We start from the raw sequence: 20,776 nt of genomic DNA on the forward strand, positions 1-20,776 counted from the left end.
AATTAATCCGTAGGATTAAGGATTGTCCTGCAGACTTATCAGTAATTAATAAGCAAACCCCACACAAGCTATTGCTCAAAGCATTAACAGTTAAAAAAATAAACACTGTGACAGTAGGAACAAGCTAACAGCTAGTCTGAGCATAAACAAGACCAGAGAAATAACTACTGATAAAAACTCCACAGATCTCTTTTTGAAAAACCAGAATTATTCTTTCAAAATTACCTTACGTTTTATTGATTGTTTTTTTCTCTTCATATATAGAGCAGGTCTGAAGGCAAACTTTTGGAGAGGTTAAAGATAAACTGGAAGTTTGGGAATCTCATCTCTGCCATCATTCAAAAGTCCTGGCCAAGGGACCATCATGGAAACTACCAGGAAGATGAAGAACTGGTTCTTAAACATCTTCTCTCCTGGACAGCTGCCAAGGACATTTTCCACCTGCACGGTATTTTCTGATTTAAAGTTAAACAAAAAAAGAACTTTAAATTTTGTATTGTAGGAAAGTACACACTACACAATGTTCTTTCCAAAATTTAAATATGGGGTTTTTTTTAGATGTAGTTGGGTAGCCTGGCAAGCCATTTTCTTACATTTTGCTGTACTGAGACCCTGGTTCAATGACAATTAAAGCTATCCCATATATGTGAATATATAGTCTGGCCTAACCCATAGGGAAAGCCTTGTTGAAGGGCGGAATCTACTGTTGTCTTTCAAACGGTCTCCGCATGCTATTGGCAAACGACCAACAAGACGTACTCACCACTGCGGATGTCAGTCAGTAGGGCAGTTCGTCATTCGTTGTCGAAGAGGACGCAAAGACATCCATTTTCTACTTAAAGGAATTAAGCACCCATATCTGTTCTTGACTCAAAGAAAAGCACAAGTCTAAATAGTCTAAAGTTGATGCCAAAGCTGTTTCAAACGAGCTGTTTTGCCATCTTGTTCTTCTCAGTCTTATCATTGTGCCCACCAAACCAACAAAGCGCTGTGATTGGCCCATCAAACTGATAGAGCGCTGTGATTGGCATAACACAATACTGCGCGGGCCAGTGGTAGGCCTGCTGAGCTTCTAATGGAGCGTGGCTGGACTAGCCTGACCAGCTGGGAACTCTTCTATTCAAATAGCCCCACCCCCTGAGAATTCTAGCCGAGCCAGTCAACGCTGAGCAGCGTACGTCACACACCACAACGCTGAGTTTCTCATAAACAAGAAAACGGCGTCTGAAGCCGAGTTCGTTGCGGGTCTTTCCTCTGTTCTAAATTACTTGGACATGTCATTCAGTCCACAACTAGAAGCACTAAAAGCCTTTCTTCTAAAGAAAGATGTATGCGTCGTCACCATTTTTGACTACAACTAAAAAACAACAGCGTTGCGCGGTACAGTCAGCATTTCTGCCTTTTTTTTTCCTGATTGGTTATTTTTGAGCTGGGTAGTCCCGCCCCTCATGTGCCTCTCTGCTTGAGAGTAACCAGACTAGTTTTCTGTGTAAATAGAGGATGAGTCTGGCTGGCCAGGCTATGGCTGGACTGACGTGCAAAGCAAAATGATTTAGCTTTGGCAACTGACGCTCTAAATTTCTAGACTAGTATTTGTGAAAAGCTTTTTTAAACAAAAATGAGGGCAAGATGTCGAGGGGGCATGCAGAGGTCTTCATAGAGTTAACTAGTTTGGCTAACTCAGGCAAAGAAACAGGAGCAAAGCTATCTAGGACGACGGGTCGGGTTGGAGTCGGGAGAGGCAGACACGCTAACATCTTAATTCTCTGTCTGCAGATGCAGACCAAAGGCTGATTGAGAACCTCACACAGGATGCCAGGGATCAACTTGCCAAAGCCTTATCATTTTTTACAGCCATGACCGATCAGCTGATCCAGGGGAACATGAAGCTCAACCTGCTCAACATCACCCTGGAGTGCAAAGAGGCCTTTTTAGAACTACTGAAGATAGGTAATGTCCATAATTTAAGAAACCTGTTTAGATAAAAAAAAAAAAAATGACCGTGGTGACCTGAAACTGAGATACATTATTTGTGTTGAACAGACTGTCTGTGTGAAAAAGAACAATACAAGAATACTGAAGTAATGAGGACACTGCTGCAGTACAGAGAGAGAGAAAAGAAAGCTGTGTACCGGGAAAAAGAGCTTGTTGATGTCCTCTTAACAATGAGCCACAAACTTGAAGAACACATGGCAGGTAGGGGGACAATGTTAAGAGACTTTGTCCTTTTGGTTTATTAATGTTATTTATTAATTTGTGATCTTTTTTTTGTGATAGTTGATGTTGCTGACCTGGAGACCAAATCACAAGTTAACATTGAGATGATGCCCTTGGATCATTTTATGGAGGTTAATCAATTAGATCAACATGCTGTTGACCCAATGTCTGGTATTGTGACCTACTTCGACCTCGATGAAGACGATAGAGAGATGGCAATGTTTCTTTTGACCTTCAAAGATAGCTACATTTTTGGAGTGTGTTGGGAGGAGTTCGCCAAACTCTTAAGTGAGGAGGATTACGAAGATGAGTCTGATGAGGTTCAAACGACACTAGACATTATCTACAGTGCCATTTACCTGGAGTGTTTGAACAAATATAAATGGATCTACACAAGTTTGAAGGAAGGCAGCATCAGAATTAAAGAAATAAACCAGCTTTTCAGTGTGTTTAAAGAAAAGTACGACAAGCTCACCGAGGAACTGAACATCATGTGTAAACTTGAGAAGTCAGCTGACAAACAGTGGATCAACAACCGGGTCGAGCAGGTCAAACAGTATCATGAGCTTCACTTGGCTGTGGACTCCGCTCGAGTCATCATGAGGGTCAAAGAGACACTCGGTCTTCAAGGGGACTTCAGGATTTTGGAGACACTTTTGAATGTTGTAAGTAACCCTGTTTTGAATGTGTAAAGGTAAAATAAGGTGTCTTAAAATATATCTTTTGTGGCCCAAAAAAAATGCTGAAATGAACACAAAAAATGGAATAATTGCTGGATTTGAACCCTAACTTTGACTTTTCCCACCTTAGATTCATGCAGACTTTGAAAAAGAGCCTCTTAGTCGGATTGACAATGACTTGATGCAGGCCAAGATGGTTCTGGTTGACATTACAGAATCCCGCAGACAGTGTCTGGATGAGCTAGGACACAGAGGGCTCTTTGTAAGATGGGTGAAGGATGCCCTTGAAGGTGCATATAATTAACATTGCATCACACTTTTTAGTGTTTGTGGTATTTCACTTAAACGTCTGGAAATTGTCCATCTAAATCTTGTTTCTAGACATAAATGAGTTGAAGGTATTTGTTGACTTGGCTTCCATTTCTGCTGGGGAGAATGACATGGATGTGGATCGGGTCGCTTGCTTCCATGATGCGGTCCTCGGCTATTCTTCGGTTCTTTATGACCTCAAACCAGAATCTGGTTTTCATGCCTTCAGACATGTGCTCAGCAAGCTCTGGGGAGCTTTGGAGAATGACTGCAACCTACCAAAAAAACTTGTAAGTAGACGAATTATGGGTGTTAGCTTTGTATGATAAGAACCTTGCAAAAGTAAAATGTATTCTCCGTTAGCGTGACAGTGCACGTCATCTGGAGTGGTTGAAGACTGTGAAGGACAGCCATGGGTCTGTGGAGCTTTCATCTCTCTCGTTGGCATCGACCATCAACAACAAGGGTGTCTACCTAATCAGTGCACAACATGTAAAACAGGTAAGTACACTAAAATATGATTGATAGCTTAACTGTGATTTATTTTAATAGAAAAATAGTACATTATAATAACATGTATTGTGGATCTTTGATTCAGCTGACTCTCAAAAGCGCTCTGAAGCTTCAGATTCCAGAGGAACATGATGAGGGTCGGCAGATGCGCTGCTACTCTCTTGATGACTTGAGGGAGCTGCAAAACAAACTCATGCTCATGTCTGGAAAAGGAGACCAAGGCCAAAAAGAAGTTGATCATTTTGTTGAGGTAAATTAAATATATTTGTATACTGTGTATTTAAACTGGTTTAAGTAGAAGCGTGATAGGTTTACAGGGTTTCCCCCAGAAATCTTGCTAAGCCTGATGGTAGAGAAGCCCACAGGCAGCCCACCGTGTTTTTGTAAAAAAAAAAAAAAGTTGTCAGAGTTCATGACTAGTATGTGTTGAATGTGTTATAAGCCATTTATTAACACTTATTCGTTTTACAAAAAGGCAAAATCTCGAAATGGTTTTACAAAAAAACTGTGTGGGTGTCTGTGTGGGTGTCTGTGTTTGTGCGTGTGGGTGTGTGTATGTGTATATATATATTTATATATATATATATATATATATATATATATATATGTGTGTGTGTGTGTGTTTGTGTGTGTGTGTATATGCATGTGTATAGATACATATGTGTGTGTGTGTGTGTGTGTGTGTGTGTGTGTGTGTGTGTGTGTGTGTGTGTGTGTGTGTGTGTAGGGCTGCACAGTGGTGCTGTGGTTAGAGCTGTTGCCTTGCAGCGAGAAGGTCCCGGCCTGGGGTCTTTATGCATGGAGTTTGCATGTTCTCCCTGTGCATGTGTGGGTTCTTTCTGGAGACTCTGGCTTCCTCCCACAGTCCAAAAGCATGACTGTCAGGTTGATTGGTCTGTCAAAATTATCCTTAGGTATGTGTGTGTGTGTGTGCGTGTGTGTGTGTGTGTGCATGTGTGTGTTTGTTTGGTTGATTGTCCTGTGTGTCTCTGTGTTGCCCTGCGATGGACTGGCATTCTGTCCAGGGGTGTACCCCATCTGTTTGCCTGTGGACTGCTGGAGGTAGGCTCCAGACCCCTGCAACCCTGCATGGACAAGCGGGTTCAGAAAATGTATAAATATAAATGTATATGTTTGTATATGCACTTGTTGACCGATGTGTTTGGATTTTTCTGTTTTTTAGGTATTTGCCAATGTTCAGAGACTGTCCGAGGCCTTCATTGCACTTTACACTGCTGGAAATCCTCTGTTCAGATACTTGGAAGTGCAAATAAATTGTTCTTCCCATAGCGATGAACCCAGCATTGTGATGGACTTTAATTTGAGCAGCGTTCTCAGTGTAATTGTGGAGGGCAGCTTAGAAGAGCAACTTCCTGAACTTTGCAAAAAAATGGAGAAATGTCTGCATTTCTGGATGGACTTCGTAAAAAAACAGAGATCCCAGCATTACTTTTTGAACTACTACACTGCTGAGCAGATTGTCTATCTGTGTAGCAAGTTGACTCAAGAAAACATAACCAATGTAGAGGACCAAGTTTTCATGATGCTGTCATTCATTAAGGCAAACTGCACATGTCAAGATTTGAGACATGTCTGGCATGAGCTTCAATATGTTCTCCTTACCAAATCACAGGAGCAGAATGAGGACATTGAGCTTCAGACTTTTGTTGTGCTGCCAGGAATTGATCAGGAAGGCCTAGACATCCCTGGAGAATCCGACCTTTTTCCAAGCATGGTGGAAAATGCAACTGGGTTAAAAGCCTTTGATCAGATTTGGAATGCCTATATGAAAGACATGAAGAATTTTCTCCCAAACTTGCTTGATATGAAAAATCTTGGCAGACTCTTAGAAATTCTGTCCAACATTGATGACAAGAATGAAGATGATGACAGTGAAGAAGACATTTCCGATAACTTTGGAAAGTTCATAAATAGGCAACTACCAAACGGTCTGACCCTTGGAAAACCAAACCTCATTGTCTGTCCACATGACGATATCTTGACATCTTGCATCTCCATTTACATGAACAGTGAGGATGAGGTTCTACCAACCTACGACGAAGTTCTTTTGTGTAACCCTTCTACTCCTTATGAACAAGTTGAGTTATTCCTCAGGCGTTGTCTTACCACAGGCTACAGGGGTCAGAAGATCTACACTTTAGTATATGGAGATCTCCTCACATATGATGTGAGCTCAAAAGTTGAGATCTTTTTTCAGCAAATGAAAATGCAAAGTAGGAAAGACTACAAACTTGTCATCATTTGCAGCTCTGAAAGTGAGCATGCCTACCTTCCATCTGCTTTTAGCCAGTACAGGGTGCACATGATTCCCCTGGAGCCCTTAACAAGAGTTCAAAGGTACCTCCAGAAACACTACACTGTCCCTGAAGACCAATGCAGTGCTGCATCTTCATTTAAAGACAGACTCTGTGTTGGTGTTGTTTCATCAAAAAGGGCTGGAGTTGGTGCGTATATAAATTATTTCAAAATATGTTTATGTATTTGAAAGTGTCTCACAATAATATGACTATTTTTTCGAAATTGCAGGTAAATCGCTTTACATCAAAAGGCTTTATGAGAAACTGAAGCACTCCACTAAAAAACCAACAATGATGAAATGCATTCGCTTGATTGAACCCAAAATTGATGAGATGATCGTCTTTGAATCACTGTTTCACACCCCCAAAAAGAAGGAACTCGCTGTCTTCCACTTTGATGTCACGTCGTCGGTAAATATTGAGTTAATGCCAAATTTATTGTATTAAAATTCTTGAAACAAATACCTTGTAAGATTAAATATGTTTTTATTGATTTATGCTTGGGTAAACAGGTGCAGAAAGGTCTTGATGAGTTCCTTTTCAAGTTGTTGATTTTGCGCTATTTGATGGACTCCAAGGGAAAGATTTGGAGGTGCAATGACAAACATCTCTATGTTGTGGAGATTTTGGAGCCCACTGTCAAGTCAGCTAGAAGCACAGCTCGAGAGGTAAACTTTCACAATTTTTGCAGAAAGGCTTGAAACTAAAGATGGGGTATTCAATTGCAGGCCTGGAGGGCCGTTATCCAGCATGCTTTAGTTTTAACTGCTTCAACACACCTGATTTCAATCAGCAGGTGTTTAACAGGCTTCTGCAGTACCTGATGAGCTGCTGCACAGGTGATCCAACCACTCAGTCAAGTGTGTTAGAGCAGAGAAACCACTAAAACATGCTGGATACCGGCCTTCCAGGCCCGGAATTGAATACCCTAAACTGACTGAAACTGTTGCTAACCTAGGCCTGTTTTTCATTTTCTATTAGGCGCAGACAGTGATCAACACATTTATAGATGTGTTTCCAAATGTATTCTGCCGACCACCTAAAGATGTACTCATGCTGGAAATGAGAAAGCAGGAGAATCCAACCATTGTGAACAGTGAAGACCCGCTGATGGATGAGAAAGAGTTCAGAAGTGAAGCCTTTCAAAGACCTTACCAGTACCTTACCCGGTTTCTTAACCACATCGACCTAGATCTATTTACATATCGGGGTGTTGAGGGGTCACATGTTGAGTGTCTTCAAATGCTTCTCATGTACTGTGGCATGATGGATCCATCTTGGGCAGAACTTCGGAATTTCACTTGGTTCCTTAACATTCAGTTAAAAGATTGTGAGTCATCAGTTTTCTGTGACGCCAGTTTTACAGGAGACACGCTCAGGGGATTCAAAACTTTCGTGGTGGACTTCATGATTCTAATGGCAAAGGACTTTGCTACTCCATCACTCAGCATCTCTGACCAGAGTCCTGGCAGATCGCAAGTTAATCTGGCAGATGTCCTGGATGAAGACCTGGCTCCTTTTCTCATCAGAAAAAAATGGGAAACAGAACCACATCCATACATCTTCTTTAATGACGACCATGTTTCCATGACCTTTATTGGTTTTCATCTTCAGCTCAATAACCAAAACTATGTTGATGCTATTGACCCAACCTCTAAAAAGGTAATTAAGAAGAATGTCATGACAAAAGAACTGTATGATGGTCTGCTGCTACAAAGAGTCCCTTTCAATGTTGATTTTGACAGCCTTCCAAGAGGGGAGAAAATAGAGAGAGTCTGCAATGTTCTTGGTATCCAGTGGCCTCTCGATCCTGATGAGACATATGAACTTACAACTGACAATATTCTGAAGATGCTAGCAATCCACATGCGGTTCCGGTGTGGCATCCCTGTGATTGTCATGGGAGAAACAGGGTGCGGAAAGACTAGGCTCATCAAGTTCCTTTGTGAATTACGAAGGTGTGGAGTAGCAACTGAAAACATGAAACTGGTGAAGGTGCATGGGGGAACAACTTCAGCGATGATCTACTCTAAAGTCAGGGAAGCAGAAAACATTGCTTCTATAAACAAACAAGACTATGGATTTGATTCTGTTCTCTTCTTTGATGAGGCCAACACTACAGAGGCCATCAGCAGTATCAAGGAGGTACTCTGTGACAAGACAGTGGAGGGAGAAGGTTTGACACCCTGCTTAGGATTGCAGATTGTTGCTGCATGCAACCCTTACCGAAAGCATACAGATGAAATGATTCAAAGGTTAGAATCTGCAGGCCTTGGTTACAGAGTTCGAGCAGAAGAGACAGATGAAAAACTCGGGTCCATCCCTCTTCGCCAGCTTGTGTATCGAGTCCAGGCGTTGCCACCCAGCATGATTCCTTTGGTGTGGGACTTTGGACAATTAAACGATTGCACAGAAAAAATATACATACAGCAGATTATACAGAGAGTAGTTGAAAAGAAAAACATTGCTGAAACTTACATCAAGGTTATCACAAATGTCCTTTCAGCCTCACAGAAGTACATGCGGGAAAGAAACGATGAGTGCAGCTTTGTCAGCCTTAGAGATGTGGAGCGCTGCATGCAGGCCTTTGTTTGGTTTCATGACCACCATGAAATTTTCTTTTCAGAGCTTCAGAAATTTGAGCAAAATCAAATGTATGAAGGAAACGAAGGGCATCACGGACGGACCGAGATCAGAGACGCTGTTCTCTGGTCTCTAGTCATGTCAATAGGAGTGTGCTACCATGCTTGTCTTGAAGATAAGGACAAGTACAGACTCAAAATCAGCAAACAATTACCACCATCATACACCTCGGTAAAGTTAATGCAGGAAATTTCACTCATGCAGAATTTTATCTTGAGTGGTGTTCCTATGGGTCAAACAATCGCAAGAAACAATGCTCTCAAAGAGAATGTCTTCATGATGGTTCTATGCATTGAGTTACGAATTCCACTCTTCCTTGTTGGAAAACCTGGGAGCTCAAAGTCTCTGTCTAAAACTTTAGTGGCTGATGCAATGCAAGGCCAAGCTGCTCATTCTGACCTCTACAAAAAGCTCAAACAAATCCATTTGGTGTCCTTCCAGTGTAGCCCTCACTCAACACCAGAAGGCATCATAAATACATTCAAGCAATGTGGGCGCTTTCAGGAAGGAAAAAACCTGAATGAGTACATTTCAGTTGTGGTTCTTGATGAGATTGGGCTGGCTGAGGACTCTCCAAAGATGCCACTGAAAACCCTTCACCCATTGTTGGAGGAGGGATGCATTGAGGATGAGCCACTACCACACAAAAAGGTTGGATTCATTGGGATCTCCAACTGGGCTCTGGACCCAGCAAAGATGAACCGAGGCATTTTTGTCTCCCGCGGTGATCCTGATGAAAAGGAACTCATTGAGAGTGCTAAAGGCATATGTTCATCTGATTTAATGGTTCTGGAGAAGGTCAGAGATCTTTTCAAGCCATTTGCAAGATCTTACTTGAACATCTGCAAGAAACAAGGAAAAGGTTTCTTTGGCCTACGTGACTATTACAGCTTAATTAAGATGATCTTTGCTGTGGCCAAGACCTCTCAACAAAAACCCACACCAGAAGAGATTGTGAAGGCTGTGTTAAGAAATTTCAGTGGTAAGGATAATGTCAATGCAGTTTCAGTCTTTACTCAAAGACTGCAGATTACACCAAACCTGGAGAACATCAGCACCATTGATTTTGTGAAAGAAAACCTTCAAGCAGTTGGACAAGAGGAAGAGTGCCGATACCTCCTTGTGCTAACAAAAAACTATGCAGCCCTAAAGATCCTACAGCAAACCTTCTTTTCAGAAAGGGGACAACCAGAAATACTCTTTGGCTCTAGCTTCCCAAAAGACCAAGAGTACACCCAAATCTGTCGCAACATCAACAGAGTAAAGATATGCATGGAGACAGGTCAAACAGTTGTGCTTCTAAACTTGCAGAATCTCTACGAAAGCCTCTACGATGCCCTCAATCAATACTATGTATGCTTGGGAGGACAGAAGTATGTGGATCTTGGACTGGGAACCCATCGTGTGAAATGCAGAGTGCACAAAGACTTCCGGCTCATTGTCATTGAAGAAAGAGAGGTGGTCTACAAGCAATTTCCAATACCTCTGATCAACAGACTGGAGAAACACTACCTAGACATCCATACTGTTCTAAAAACTGAGCAGAAGAAGTTGGTGGAAGATTTGGAGGAATGGGCAAAGCTTTTTGGATCTCTCAGTAATCAACATGCAACAGGAACTCAGGCACACAAATATCATCTCCCAGATGTCTTTATTGGCTACCACTCAGACACCTGTGCTTCAGTAGTTCTTCAAGTAACCGAGGAGCAGAAGGACAGATTGGGGGTATCAGAATCTAACAGGAGATTGCTTGATGAGGCTAAGCTTGTGCTTCTTAAATGTGCTACGCCGGACTCGGTTGTTCGGTTGGATTGCACAGGCCTGCCTAATGTGGAGAGTAAACATCTAGCCATGGTGTACTTTGAAGAACAGAACAACAGCTGTTTAGCTGACTACATACTTGCTCATACAAAGCAGGAATCCCATTGTGCCTCCTTCATCACAGAGGTAAAATAAAGTTCCAATTTTTTCATATATATTCTACAGTTCTTAAAGATATAATACCTAGTTTTAATTCTAAACCTTAGGTAACAACGTTCTCCAGACTTTTGACTGCGTTTGACATGGAACACCTGGGGCAAACATTCCATAGCGTTGAGCTTCTCTCACTCCAGCAGTTCGACACAGAGCACTCATTCCTGAAGAAGATCAGGTTTGTTATTAGAGATACCGTTCATTGGGCCATCTAACAAGAAAAGTAGGTGACGTTGGAGGCAAAAATGTATAAAGCCTTTTTGATATTTACAGTACTTTTGAAAACCACCTGAGGTCAATAATTAGTGTTAATTTTTACTTTAATTTCAAAAGGATTTAGATATGTTGACATTTGTGGTAATAAAATATATACTCTTGATAGGACTGTGTACTATATATGGTCTAAACTAACATTTTTACACTTATTAGAAATCCTTGGAATAATCATGTCTAAAAAAATATACTCTTGTTTTACTGAAGGAGTTTCCTCACAGCTGAAAATAGAAGAAGTGAAACTGAATTGTGCAACAAAATTCTCATCATTCAATCTGATTTTGATGAAGCCTCTCACAGTAGCAATCTCATTGCATCTGCCAAGTAGGTCTATGATTTATTTTTCTGTCTGTTTTCTACTAGTCTGCCTTGTTGCTATGTTCAATATTTGCCATCAATGTTTAGGTACTCTTCAATAAATGAAATCAACAAGATAACACAGGTGAGCACAGGAAGCAGGGTGTTTGTCTACTTTATCACACGGCTGCCAAGAATGGAAGGAGGCTCTTCTTACATTGGTTTTCATGGAGGTAGGCTTATGTTTATTTATTACTGGTTTGACTACATTGTTTAAAAATTAAGCAGTAATTTAGGACATCCCACTGTTTTCAGGTCCCTGGAAATCCGTTCATATTGATGACCTCAGACGCTCAAAAGACATTATTTCAGATATCAAGACCTTGCAGAACACGACAATCAGTCAGATGTTTGAAATACAGGAAACTCCACCTGAAGGTAGGGAATGAATATAACAAAATAACATTTTATTCTCCTGCAAATGAATGCCGAGCAATAACGTTTAGCCTTTTTTGTCTGGGTGTTTTATCAAATTTTCTCATGAACCACTGGATAGATTTTCATGCATACACATCCTCAACTTTAGTTAACCCAGTTAAAGATGGCCACTACAGACAACATAACATAGGAAACACAAAAAGGGCAGTTGAACTGCAGTGGTAGTAGCCGAGTTATTCACAACATACTCTTGAGTACTATTGCACCACACACAATTTTCTAAACTTTATGAAAGCAGCTGTAACACCATCTTTACTCAGTGTAAGACGATTTTGTTTAATTTATTTGCAGCAATGGAAGTGGATGACATTTACACTGAGACTGCGGAAGAGAAGGTAGAATACACTGACTACAGAGAAACATTTCGCTTTGTCTAAAATTTATTTTATTATTTATGTATTGTCAAAAGTTAGGTTTTAACACGAGCATTCTTAATGTAGGGTTTGGATAATGTGGTGGACACCACATCGCTGCTGCGGAGCTGCGTCCAAAGTGCAGTGAGCATGCTCAGTGACCATGTGAAATGTGGCTTCCGCAGCACTCGAAGAGTTGAAATTCTTTTGACCCTTCTGAATGACGAAAATGAAATTCAAGGTAAAAGCAGTCATGCTTAGGTTTTTTGTTTGTTTTTGTCAGTTGCAGAACTCATTCTTTTATCTATCAGGCGAATTTCTGCGAATGTTAAAGAAACGTCTTCATTCACTGTTGGTGATCCATGATGGCAACACACTGTCCTCCATCAAGAGCAACTGGGTCCTCAAAGAGGCATCAAATATTGATGCCTTGCAAGAAGGAGGCACCTTCAGGTGACAGGATCAGTCTCAGTGAATTACTATGCTGAATTTACAGGCTAACATTATTTTTTCTCCTAACAATCTGTTAACATATTCATTGCAGACACACCCTGTGGAAGCGTGTTCAGGCAGTGATTGTCCCCCTCCTGGCACAGTTAGTATCAATCATTGACCGTGACCAGAACATGGACTTGCTGCTTGATGCAAACTGCTGTGAGTCTGTGAAGAGACTGTGGTTGGACATATTTAGCAATGAAAAACTTCTGGAAATTTCACACCTAAAAATGGACCACAGGTCAGCCTCAACACCGATGCTTTGTTATGAAGGGGACCAATGTCTTGTAGCCTATAATATACTAAGATCTTGTGTCTTTGAACCCTCTGACAGGTCTGAAACCAGAACCATCCTTGTGCAGAACTACGTTGCTCAGGACAGGAACATGCACTGCAGCATGCCCTTCAGCTGGAGGATCAAAGATTGTATAGAGGAACTTTGTGTTCACACTCTTCAAAATGAAGGTAATTGCATGCAGTCAGGACCTCAGCTTTTTTGCGTAAACTCTTTTTTTTTTTTATAGAAACATGCTTTTTGCTTGATAGGACACACTCCTCAGAAGCTTGTCCAGTTGTTTTGGAAAACCCCTCTGGGGCGTTACATGGCAAAAGCAAATCCAGAGACACAGATGGAGTTTTACCATCGCTACCTTCAAGACTTTGTCTCCATGTCCATAAACATCACCTGTCAAGAAGATTTACAGGTTGTGAAGCCTAAAGTCTCACACCATACCAGTATGCTAACATGAATTAACACTGCATCTATCTTTCTAGCTCCTTTGTGGTGCGTTGAACTGTAGTGTCACTGAGCTGCGGCTGCAGTTAAATGACAATGAAACAGTGGCTGCTCTCCCATGGGTCCATGTTGCGTATCAAAAGTTCCGAAACCGCTTGCAGAACCTCTCAAGAATTATATGCATTGAACCCCAAGTGACCAAGGACCTAATGGGGAATCCACAAGCTGGAGACAATGTTGAACTTGTAAGTCTGACTCCTTGTGCGTTTTGGGGATTTTACCTGCTTATTCAGTGCAGCACCCAGATGCACATTTATGTCCTTTATGCTGATTGTTTTTGGAAACTAAATTTTCTACTTTAGTTCATTATTATAATTCCTGAAGGTTACAATAATAGCCTACTATTCTTCCTCTAGTGTATTTACGTCTTTTTCCCCTTTTCTCCAAGTGAATGGGCTGCCTTAACGAGGGAATTTCTCCACTGTGGGATTAATAAAGTCTGTTTTATTCTGTTCTATTAATGAACAAGTCTGTCTCACTGTCTTCAAGGTGCTCGACGTCTATGCTGCTTTTGCATGTTTGGAGCACCTGGAGCCCAGAGTTTTGGACACTCATACTCAAAGACAAGTTTGGCTCAGGCAGGTGAAAAAACTCCAGGTTCCCATTGAGTTGATCTGTTCAGAAGACACCGTGAGACATTATGGAGAGAGAAGCAAGGCGTTCGTCGCCAGAGTCCAGTAAGATAAGCAAAGCTCAACAAGTGACCATTATTTATCAATAAGTGATGTGAACTGTGTGGAAATATTTTTTTCTTTTAGATCTGGATGGAATCGAATCTTTTCTCTCTCTCTGTTTGTGGAGCACATCTTGTTGAGAATCGAGGAGTTGGACGCAAAGTTGACGCCGTTGGTTCTGGAAACCACTCGCCAACTTGGACGGGTTTGTTTGGGCTTTTTTTTGTTGAACCAAAATTTTCTTAACCCACTAACGTTCTCAATGAGAAAGAAGTCAATAGAATATTATTTTTTGCATTTTCACTGTGAGATACTAGGGATGTCCCGATCAGGTTTTTTTGACCTCGAGTCCGAGTCATTTGATTTTGAGAATCTGCCGATACCGAGTCGCGATCCGATACTTTCGATACATTAAAAAAAATAAAATAAAATAAAGAAAAGGAAGAAACAGTTCCAGAATTTTTATTTCATTACCTTTTTATTTTTATTTTTAACCACAGATCACTTCTGTGAGGTAGCTTGAACAATCAAGCAATAAATAACATAAATTCTTCACTTTTGGACTTTATTGCAATTATAAAAAGTCTAATATAAATACAGATAGCACTTCAACTTAAAATACCTGGCAGGGGTCCATTTTCCCTCGGCCCCCAAAATGCTTAGATACGTCCCTGGGCATGGGACGGAGTTTTGAAGATGATCTGAATTGTATCAATTATATAAATACTACATGCTGATAAATTATTGCTTTATACAGGTACAAACGTGTAGTGGGATAAATCTACCTACATTTTATTTTTTTAAGAACTTTGTTTTGTTTTCTTGGTTTTTATTTTCCTATCTTCCTGTCTTGTCTGTCTCTGATCTTCCTGCATCTCCCAGTCCTCCAGAAAAACTCCTGTCTGCTCCCTTCTTTTTCACCTCACAAGTAACTTTTTAACTAGCAGATCAAATTGATCTATTGACCGCAAAAAAAGCGGAGTGTGCGCTGCGCCAGTGACGAGCGCTGCAGCGCGAGCGCGTCCACACGTCATGCTCAAATACAGACAAAACTTACCAGAGAGAAAATGAACGGACACGAACGACTGTGTGTTAAATATATATTTTTGGTGACGCCACTTAGAAACTTAGAAAATGTTACTGTGGCCGTGTGCAGAACGCAGCTGGAGTTCATGACTAATCAGCGGTCTGCCTGCCGCTCTCTGCATCTCTGCTCAAAAGAATCCTCGCTACGCTGAGTCCACGTAAATAATATAATATAGGGAGAAACAGCATAATAAAAACATTCTGTGTTTCTTAGATTTATTTTGTGTTTTTTGTTCTGTTTTCTGTTAACAGTCATAAAAATGTGTTTGACTAAATGCCCAGAGCATCAGAGTTAATGAAGGGACTTATCATCAGAATTTTTCCACATTTATTTTATTCATCAGTCCTGAAACGTTTTTTCCTTCTTTTTTTTTCTCGTCCAGATACTTGAAAATAACTCTGACCTCAAAAGCCAGCAGCCATTTGAGGCAGTCATTGTTTTGCTGAAGACCTGCAGAGATAAAGCACAGGAACACATTTTCAGGTAAAAATATATGCAGCATGCTGATTAGAAACTAGAATATTTGTTGTTAATGAAGTTTCTTTGTACGTGCCAAATCTTATTTTAAAAAACTATCCGCTCTAATTTAGGTCTTAGACTCCTGAATAGCTTGAATTTATATATTTATTATGAATAGCATAAAAAGGCATTAGATACTGTCCTTAATATTAAACGGTTATTCACTTAATGTTTCAGATTTTATGTATTCACAAAGTGAAACACATTTTAATAAAGTTTATGCATTTATTACCCAGGTTTGGTCTCATTCTGTGTCCAGTCTGCATGGGAGACCCCCAGGATCCACTCTGCCTGCCTTGTGAACACATCTACTGTGTTGCATGTATCAAAATGTGGCTGGTCCCAGGTCAGATGTACTGCCCGCTTTGCATTCAGCCGGTTAATGATGACTTTCCCTTGGTTCCTTCAGACGATACTAGGTTAGTTACGGTTATTGTAAAATTTATCAAATAAATTCCTCATGAAGATCAGTGTTATGCATTATGGGCCTTCACATCAGTTTTCTGACCTCAGAAAGAATTTGACAAACATCTGTGTGACTCTGTGCAGGATTCTTGTCAGCAAACACGCTCAGTTCAGGAAGCGTTGCAACGCCTTCTTCATTGACCTGGTGTCGACTTTATGCTTCAAGGACAACTCTCCACCGTGTTCGGCCATCATTCTTCATCTGTTATCTTTCCTCATGGTTGAGGCACGCACAGTTCCCTTCCTCAAAGGTAAACTGCTGCAGTCTACTTTATGATTTATGTACAAATATCTTTGTCTCTTAAAGCTTTCGGTGGAGCACGGTCGGAGGATCGCGCAAATTCGGTCTCATACTGGCAGTGTAGTGTTCACATGTAGTTCTGAAGGAGTTCTCAGGAATGCAGAAAACTACGGGCATGTGGGCGGCGTTTAAGACGCGCGGGAAAGTCTGGTGTCCTCCTTAATAAGATAAACAAAGGTGGCCATGAGCTGTGTTTTTGAAGTCTCTGAACCACGTTATTTTATTAAATTGCTCCCTGTTCTCTCACTGCTGTGCATGTCCTCAAACTATACATGCACACACATGCATGCTTGCTGCTCTCTCCTCCGTTTGAGCAGATGTGGCGAGAGCTCTGTGCAGAGATGTTCGCTGCTCAGAGGACACACGCATGACTCTCTTTTCCCATGTCCACTGAGCGGGAGCTTCGTGATACAGACAGAGATGTTTATTTAACAGCATCCAGCATGTAACTGAATCATGCATGCATTATTTTGTCACCTCGGTTCCAGTCGGACCTCTGAGGAAAAGGTCTGATAAAAAAAAGAGTCCCCTCAGAACGGAAAATGCTTTTCTGGCTCAGGAGTGAAACCAAATTCCGGTTTGGTACCTGACCGTACGGGTCTTAATGTGAAAGCCCCATTAGTTTCTCAGCAGGCTGGGGAAAACCTTGGGATTCCCCCGGAGGAGCTGGCCCAAGTGGGTGGGGAGAGGGAAATCTGGGCCTCCCTGCTTAGGCTGCTGCCCCCGTGACCCAACTCTGAATAAGTGGATGAAATTGGATGGATCTTTGTATCTGAGTTCTTGATGTTTTTTCTCAGTTAAACAACAAATGCTGACAAAAGTGTTGTCCCCCTTTGACGACTCCATTGATAAGAATCCTGTGATTCGCTCTGTGGTCCTCAAACTCCTGCTGAAGTACAGGTGAGGCATTTTGGTTACACTTTAGTTGTGTTTGAGTATGTTTTTAACATCCATAGTGGTTTTTCTGACATTTATTCAAAATGCTAATTTTGTTTTGAATTGTATTTTAAGCTTTGATGATGTTAAAGAATACCTGCAGCAGCATCTGGTGGCTGTTGAGCAGAGTAACATCTTAGAAGAGACGGACAAAACGGAACTTTACTGCATGTACATCAACTGTCTGGAGGTACAGATTACTTTTAAAGCATCAGCTTGATTGCAGGACGCTTCACATTTATTTATTTTCCTTTGGCTTCTTTTTTGTTCCAGGACTCCATGTTTGAGAGATTGCATTTTAGGTCTGTTGCAGATCAGCAAGCATTTTTGCAGGATGAAGGCGTCTTCCTGACTGACTACCTACAATCACATGGTCAGTCCACTCACAAGGGAACTGTGGAGTACCTGCAGCAGGTGGCCAGAGTGCGAATGAATCTGGATGTAACTGCTAGCCTTATCATTGAAACACTGAGAAACACAGGTATGCATTTTAATTCATTGTATAACATTCCCCCCTTTATTGTATGCTGGTTTAGTGAAAGCTTAGTCCTTCATTTTCTACTTCAACCAGGCTGTCAGGATGGTGTTCAGGGTGGAACCTCATCCTTCCTGGACAACATGGTAAACCTGTGCAGGCGGAGCGGGAATGACTGGTATCGTGTGTATTTGATCCGTAAGATCTGCAGCCAACATGGAGTGGAGTTTGTCATGAAACTCCTCAAAGGGGATCAGATATCTTGGCTTTTCCCTAAAGAAGTTCAGCAACAGGTAATTTTTGTGTTGGACATTAAAGATGTGGATGACAGAAAAAAAAATTGTTTTAAAGAATTTTTCTGATTATAATCAGTTACTCTGAGTTTTTAATGTCGGTTGAACATAAAAATAGTCTCCTACACCTTTCATTATCTTCTGATAGTAAATAGAATATAATACTCTAGAAGCCTGACAGATCTACTTCTCACTGATTTGGACTAGCCCATATTGACTCACGGCGGGGAAGGCTGTTGTTGTTTTTAACGTCCAGATTCAGCAGGTAACGTCTTGATCAACAGAAGCTAACCGCTAGCATTAGCAACTCACAAACACAGCTGAAGCTCGTCCAGGTTTGTTATTTGAGGAGAGAAAACATCCATGTTTCCGAGCAAACGGAGTTGGTGGTAGAGTCACGTTGCTTTTATCCAACTCGAGGCAAGATGTCTAAATATCAGGAAATGAGACTAAATCCTCCAGTTTGAAGCACAGCTCTGATGTCTGCTGGGCCCGGGGTTTGTTGGCTGTTCTGTGCCCCGAGTACGGCCTGTAAGGCATTAATTCCTACTAGAGACCACTGCAAATGTATTCATTAAATGAGCAATCCACACCTTTAAAGCAAAAATTGACCAATAAGGATGTAGTATTCAAATTTCCTCTGCACACAGGATAAAGAAGTCACACCAATAGATCTGTATCTTGTATGCGGTGAAAATTACAAAACTATCAGAGAGGCTGTTGCAAAGGGAGTTATGGAAGGCAAACTGGAAGGACTGGATGAAGTCTGTGAGGTAACATTACATCACCCACTTGTTGCTAATTGGGACTCTGGGTTTGCATGCATGTTTACACGGGTAACTTGTGTTCTTGCTTTTCTTAGGGGTGCAGATGTCTCCCACAACAGAAAACGGTTTACCTTCTGTTAGCGCTGTACAGAGAAATCACCACTATGTATGGAAAAGCCAGTGAGAGCCTCCATCTGAAGCCTGAGGTAGGCCAATCATGTTGTTAGATGAACTCAGCCACCTACATTCTCATACCTAAAATCTTTTAGCAGTTTGATTATAACAGTTTTTGTCTGTTATGTTTTTTGAACTTTTGATCTGATCAGTTGAAATAAAAAACAATTTGTATTAATTGCACAGCCATTTAACCTATTTGTTAGGCTCAGATACATTTTCTTTCAGCTATTACATAGTTAATACTATTTATTTGTACCAATAGCAACTCCAAGCTCTGACAGCTTTCATCCAGACATCCAAAATTCTCGCCAGCACTGAGGCAAAGGCCTTTGCCCAGGCTCTGGTGACCAACCAAATGGGGCCGTTGGCTAACCGTCCTGGGGTCTCTGGGGCCGAAAGCGTGGGAGTGGAGTTAACAATCCACCTTGCTGCTGTGCTGATCTGTGGAAATTATGGCATCTTAGCCCCTCTCCAGCAGCTAGCGATGAAACCTGAAAACATGCAGGTGTGTGACATCAGAGATGTATCTATTTTCTGTTCTTTACAGTAAATGTAATCCTTTTTCTTTGTTTGTACAGGCCTCCTTCCTACCCACCATGCCAGAAGACATGGTGGCAGTGGCTCAACAAGCTATGGGTTCATTGCAGTGGTACTGTAAGTGATCACAAATATTACAACCCCCCACCCTCATGACAGAGTGCTATAAAGAAACTGCTTTTCAATTGTTCTTCCTTCTAATCCGACCACAGGTTGTCCAAATGGCCACCCTTGCACCATTGGTGAGGTACAGAATGTTAAATATTATTAATAAATGAACAAAAGCTAAAGGCTGCATTTTTATACCTTCATATTGACAGTTTTTTTTTTGTTCTCCTTGTTTGTTGTTTGTTACTTGTGTATCCAGTGTGGCCAGCCCATGGAGAGGAGTCGTTGTGTGGACTGTGGAGCTGAAATTGGGGGGAACAACCACAGGGGTGTGGCTGGATTTCAGATTATTCAAGTGCAGTAAGTGGGGGGAAAAACCCCAGCAAGGTTACTTTAAATAAATTTGGGCACATTTTCTTTTCATTTACATGCGTGTATTTACCGGTCTTTTGTTCTGACAGAGGCGACCGCACTCAGAAAGGACACATCCTCGGTGATCCACGACGACGAGACCATCCAGATATGTTAGACACAAAGAGCATTTCTTCAGTTCCCTTTTGCTTTATCCGAATGCTCACTCACATGGCGATGCTTATTGGTGCCTGTGATCACATGCAGGTACACACACATGATTTTATTACTAACAACAATAACCATAACAACAGCGCCTTTCTGCATATTTTATTAGTCTTTATATGTGGTCCTGTTGAGAAAGAGACGAAAGACTTTGTTTTTTTTCCCAGTTGATTTCTGCAATCATCAAACCTCACGTTGCTGACCCTGCTGCATTTCTACTTGCTCACCTGAGAAAAGACATAGAGCATCTAATCAGGTCTCTGGGTAAGGGGACTGATGATGCAATAAGCACAGTCCAGCTGCTGATCAGCAGCCTTCTGGAACCACCCCAGCAGCACAGCTGTATGTATTACAACTCAACAATACATCATTCAGCTAAAAGTATGCAGAATAGAGCGCTGTGCAGACATTTTGAAAATGATACAAAATATGATGACTTGAAAATTATACTGTAATGCTTCCTTTTACAGTCCCCTAATTACTAAGTACTTACAT

The 20,776-nt window shown here is 41.2% G+C and overlaps 1 protein-coding gene across 1 annotated transcript in view; it reads left to right on the top strand.

Moving 5' to 3' along the window:
• rnf213a (ring finger protein 213a) overlaps positions 1 to 20,776 on the top strand; it is a 44,377-nt gene that overhangs the window by 16,784 nt on the left and 6,817 nt on the right. Inside the window, exons 17-56 of the mRNA XM_015942530.3 lie at positions 265 to 448; positions 1,777 to 1,950; positions 2,044 to 2,196; positions 2,278 to 2,882; positions 3,028 to 3,187; positions 3,279 to 3,496; positions 3,570 to 3,707; positions 3,805 to 3,969; positions 4,903 to 6,184; positions 6,267 to 6,448; positions 6,550 to 6,705; positions 7,019 to 10,627; positions 10,708 to 10,832; positions 11,135 to 11,251; positions 11,333 to 11,457; positions 11,540 to 11,662; positions 12,014 to 12,057; positions 12,163 to 12,316; positions 12,387 to 12,528; positions 12,620 to 12,811; positions 12,905 to 13,035; positions 13,117 to 13,274; positions 13,345 to 13,551; positions 13,856 to 14,043; positions 14,125 to 14,245; positions 15,510 to 15,610; positions 15,883 to 16,065; positions 16,196 to 16,362; positions 17,210 to 17,312; positions 17,424 to 17,538; positions 17,622 to 17,829; positions 17,920 to 18,116; positions 18,767 to 18,889; positions 18,979 to 19,089; positions 19,323 to 19,565; positions 19,639 to 19,714; positions 19,810 to 19,844; positions 19,965 to 20,065; positions 20,167 to 20,323; positions 20,449 to 20,623. Coding sequence (XP_015798016.3) covers positions 265 to 448; positions 1,777 to 1,950; positions 2,044 to 2,196; positions 2,278 to 2,882; positions 3,028 to 3,187; positions 3,279 to 3,496; positions 3,570 to 3,707; positions 3,805 to 3,969; positions 4,903 to 6,184; positions 6,267 to 6,448; positions 6,550 to 6,705; positions 7,019 to 10,627; positions 10,708 to 10,832; positions 11,135 to 11,251; positions 11,333 to 11,457; positions 11,540 to 11,662; positions 12,014 to 12,057; positions 12,163 to 12,316; positions 12,387 to 12,528; positions 12,620 to 12,811; positions 12,905 to 13,035; positions 13,117 to 13,274; positions 13,345 to 13,551; positions 13,856 to 14,043; positions 14,125 to 14,245; positions 15,510 to 15,610; positions 15,883 to 16,065; positions 16,196 to 16,362; positions 17,210 to 17,312; positions 17,424 to 17,538; positions 17,622 to 17,829; positions 17,920 to 18,116; positions 18,767 to 18,889; positions 18,979 to 19,089; positions 19,323 to 19,565; positions 19,639 to 19,714; positions 19,810 to 19,844; positions 19,965 to 20,065; positions 20,167 to 20,323; positions 20,449 to 20,623 — 10,948 coding nt within the window. The remainder of the gene's footprint in view (positions 1 to 264; positions 449 to 1,776; positions 1,951 to 2,043; positions 2,197 to 2,277; positions 2,883 to 3,027; positions 3,188 to 3,278; positions 3,497 to 3,569; positions 3,708 to 3,804; positions 3,970 to 4,902; positions 6,185 to 6,266; positions 6,449 to 6,549; positions 6,706 to 7,018; positions 10,628 to 10,707; positions 10,833 to 11,134; positions 11,252 to 11,332; positions 11,458 to 11,539; positions 11,663 to 12,013; positions 12,058 to 12,162; positions 12,317 to 12,386; positions 12,529 to 12,619; positions 12,812 to 12,904; positions 13,036 to 13,116; positions 13,275 to 13,344; positions 13,552 to 13,855; positions 14,044 to 14,124; positions 14,246 to 15,509; positions 15,611 to 15,882; positions 16,066 to 16,195; positions 16,363 to 17,209; positions 17,313 to 17,423; positions 17,539 to 17,621; positions 17,830 to 17,919; positions 18,117 to 18,766; positions 18,890 to 18,978; positions 19,090 to 19,322; positions 19,566 to 19,638; positions 19,715 to 19,809; positions 19,845 to 19,964; positions 20,066 to 20,166; positions 20,324 to 20,448; positions 20,624 to 20,776) is intronic.

This window comes from Nothobranchius furzeri, chromosome 6 (assembly GCF_043380555.1).
Source record: "Nothobranchius furzeri strain GRZ-AD chromosome 6, NfurGRZ-RIMD1, whole genome shotgun sequence".
Classification (NCBI taxonomy): domain Eukaryota; kingdom Metazoa; phylum Chordata; class Actinopteri; order Cyprinodontiformes; family Nothobranchiidae; genus Nothobranchius; species Nothobranchius furzeri.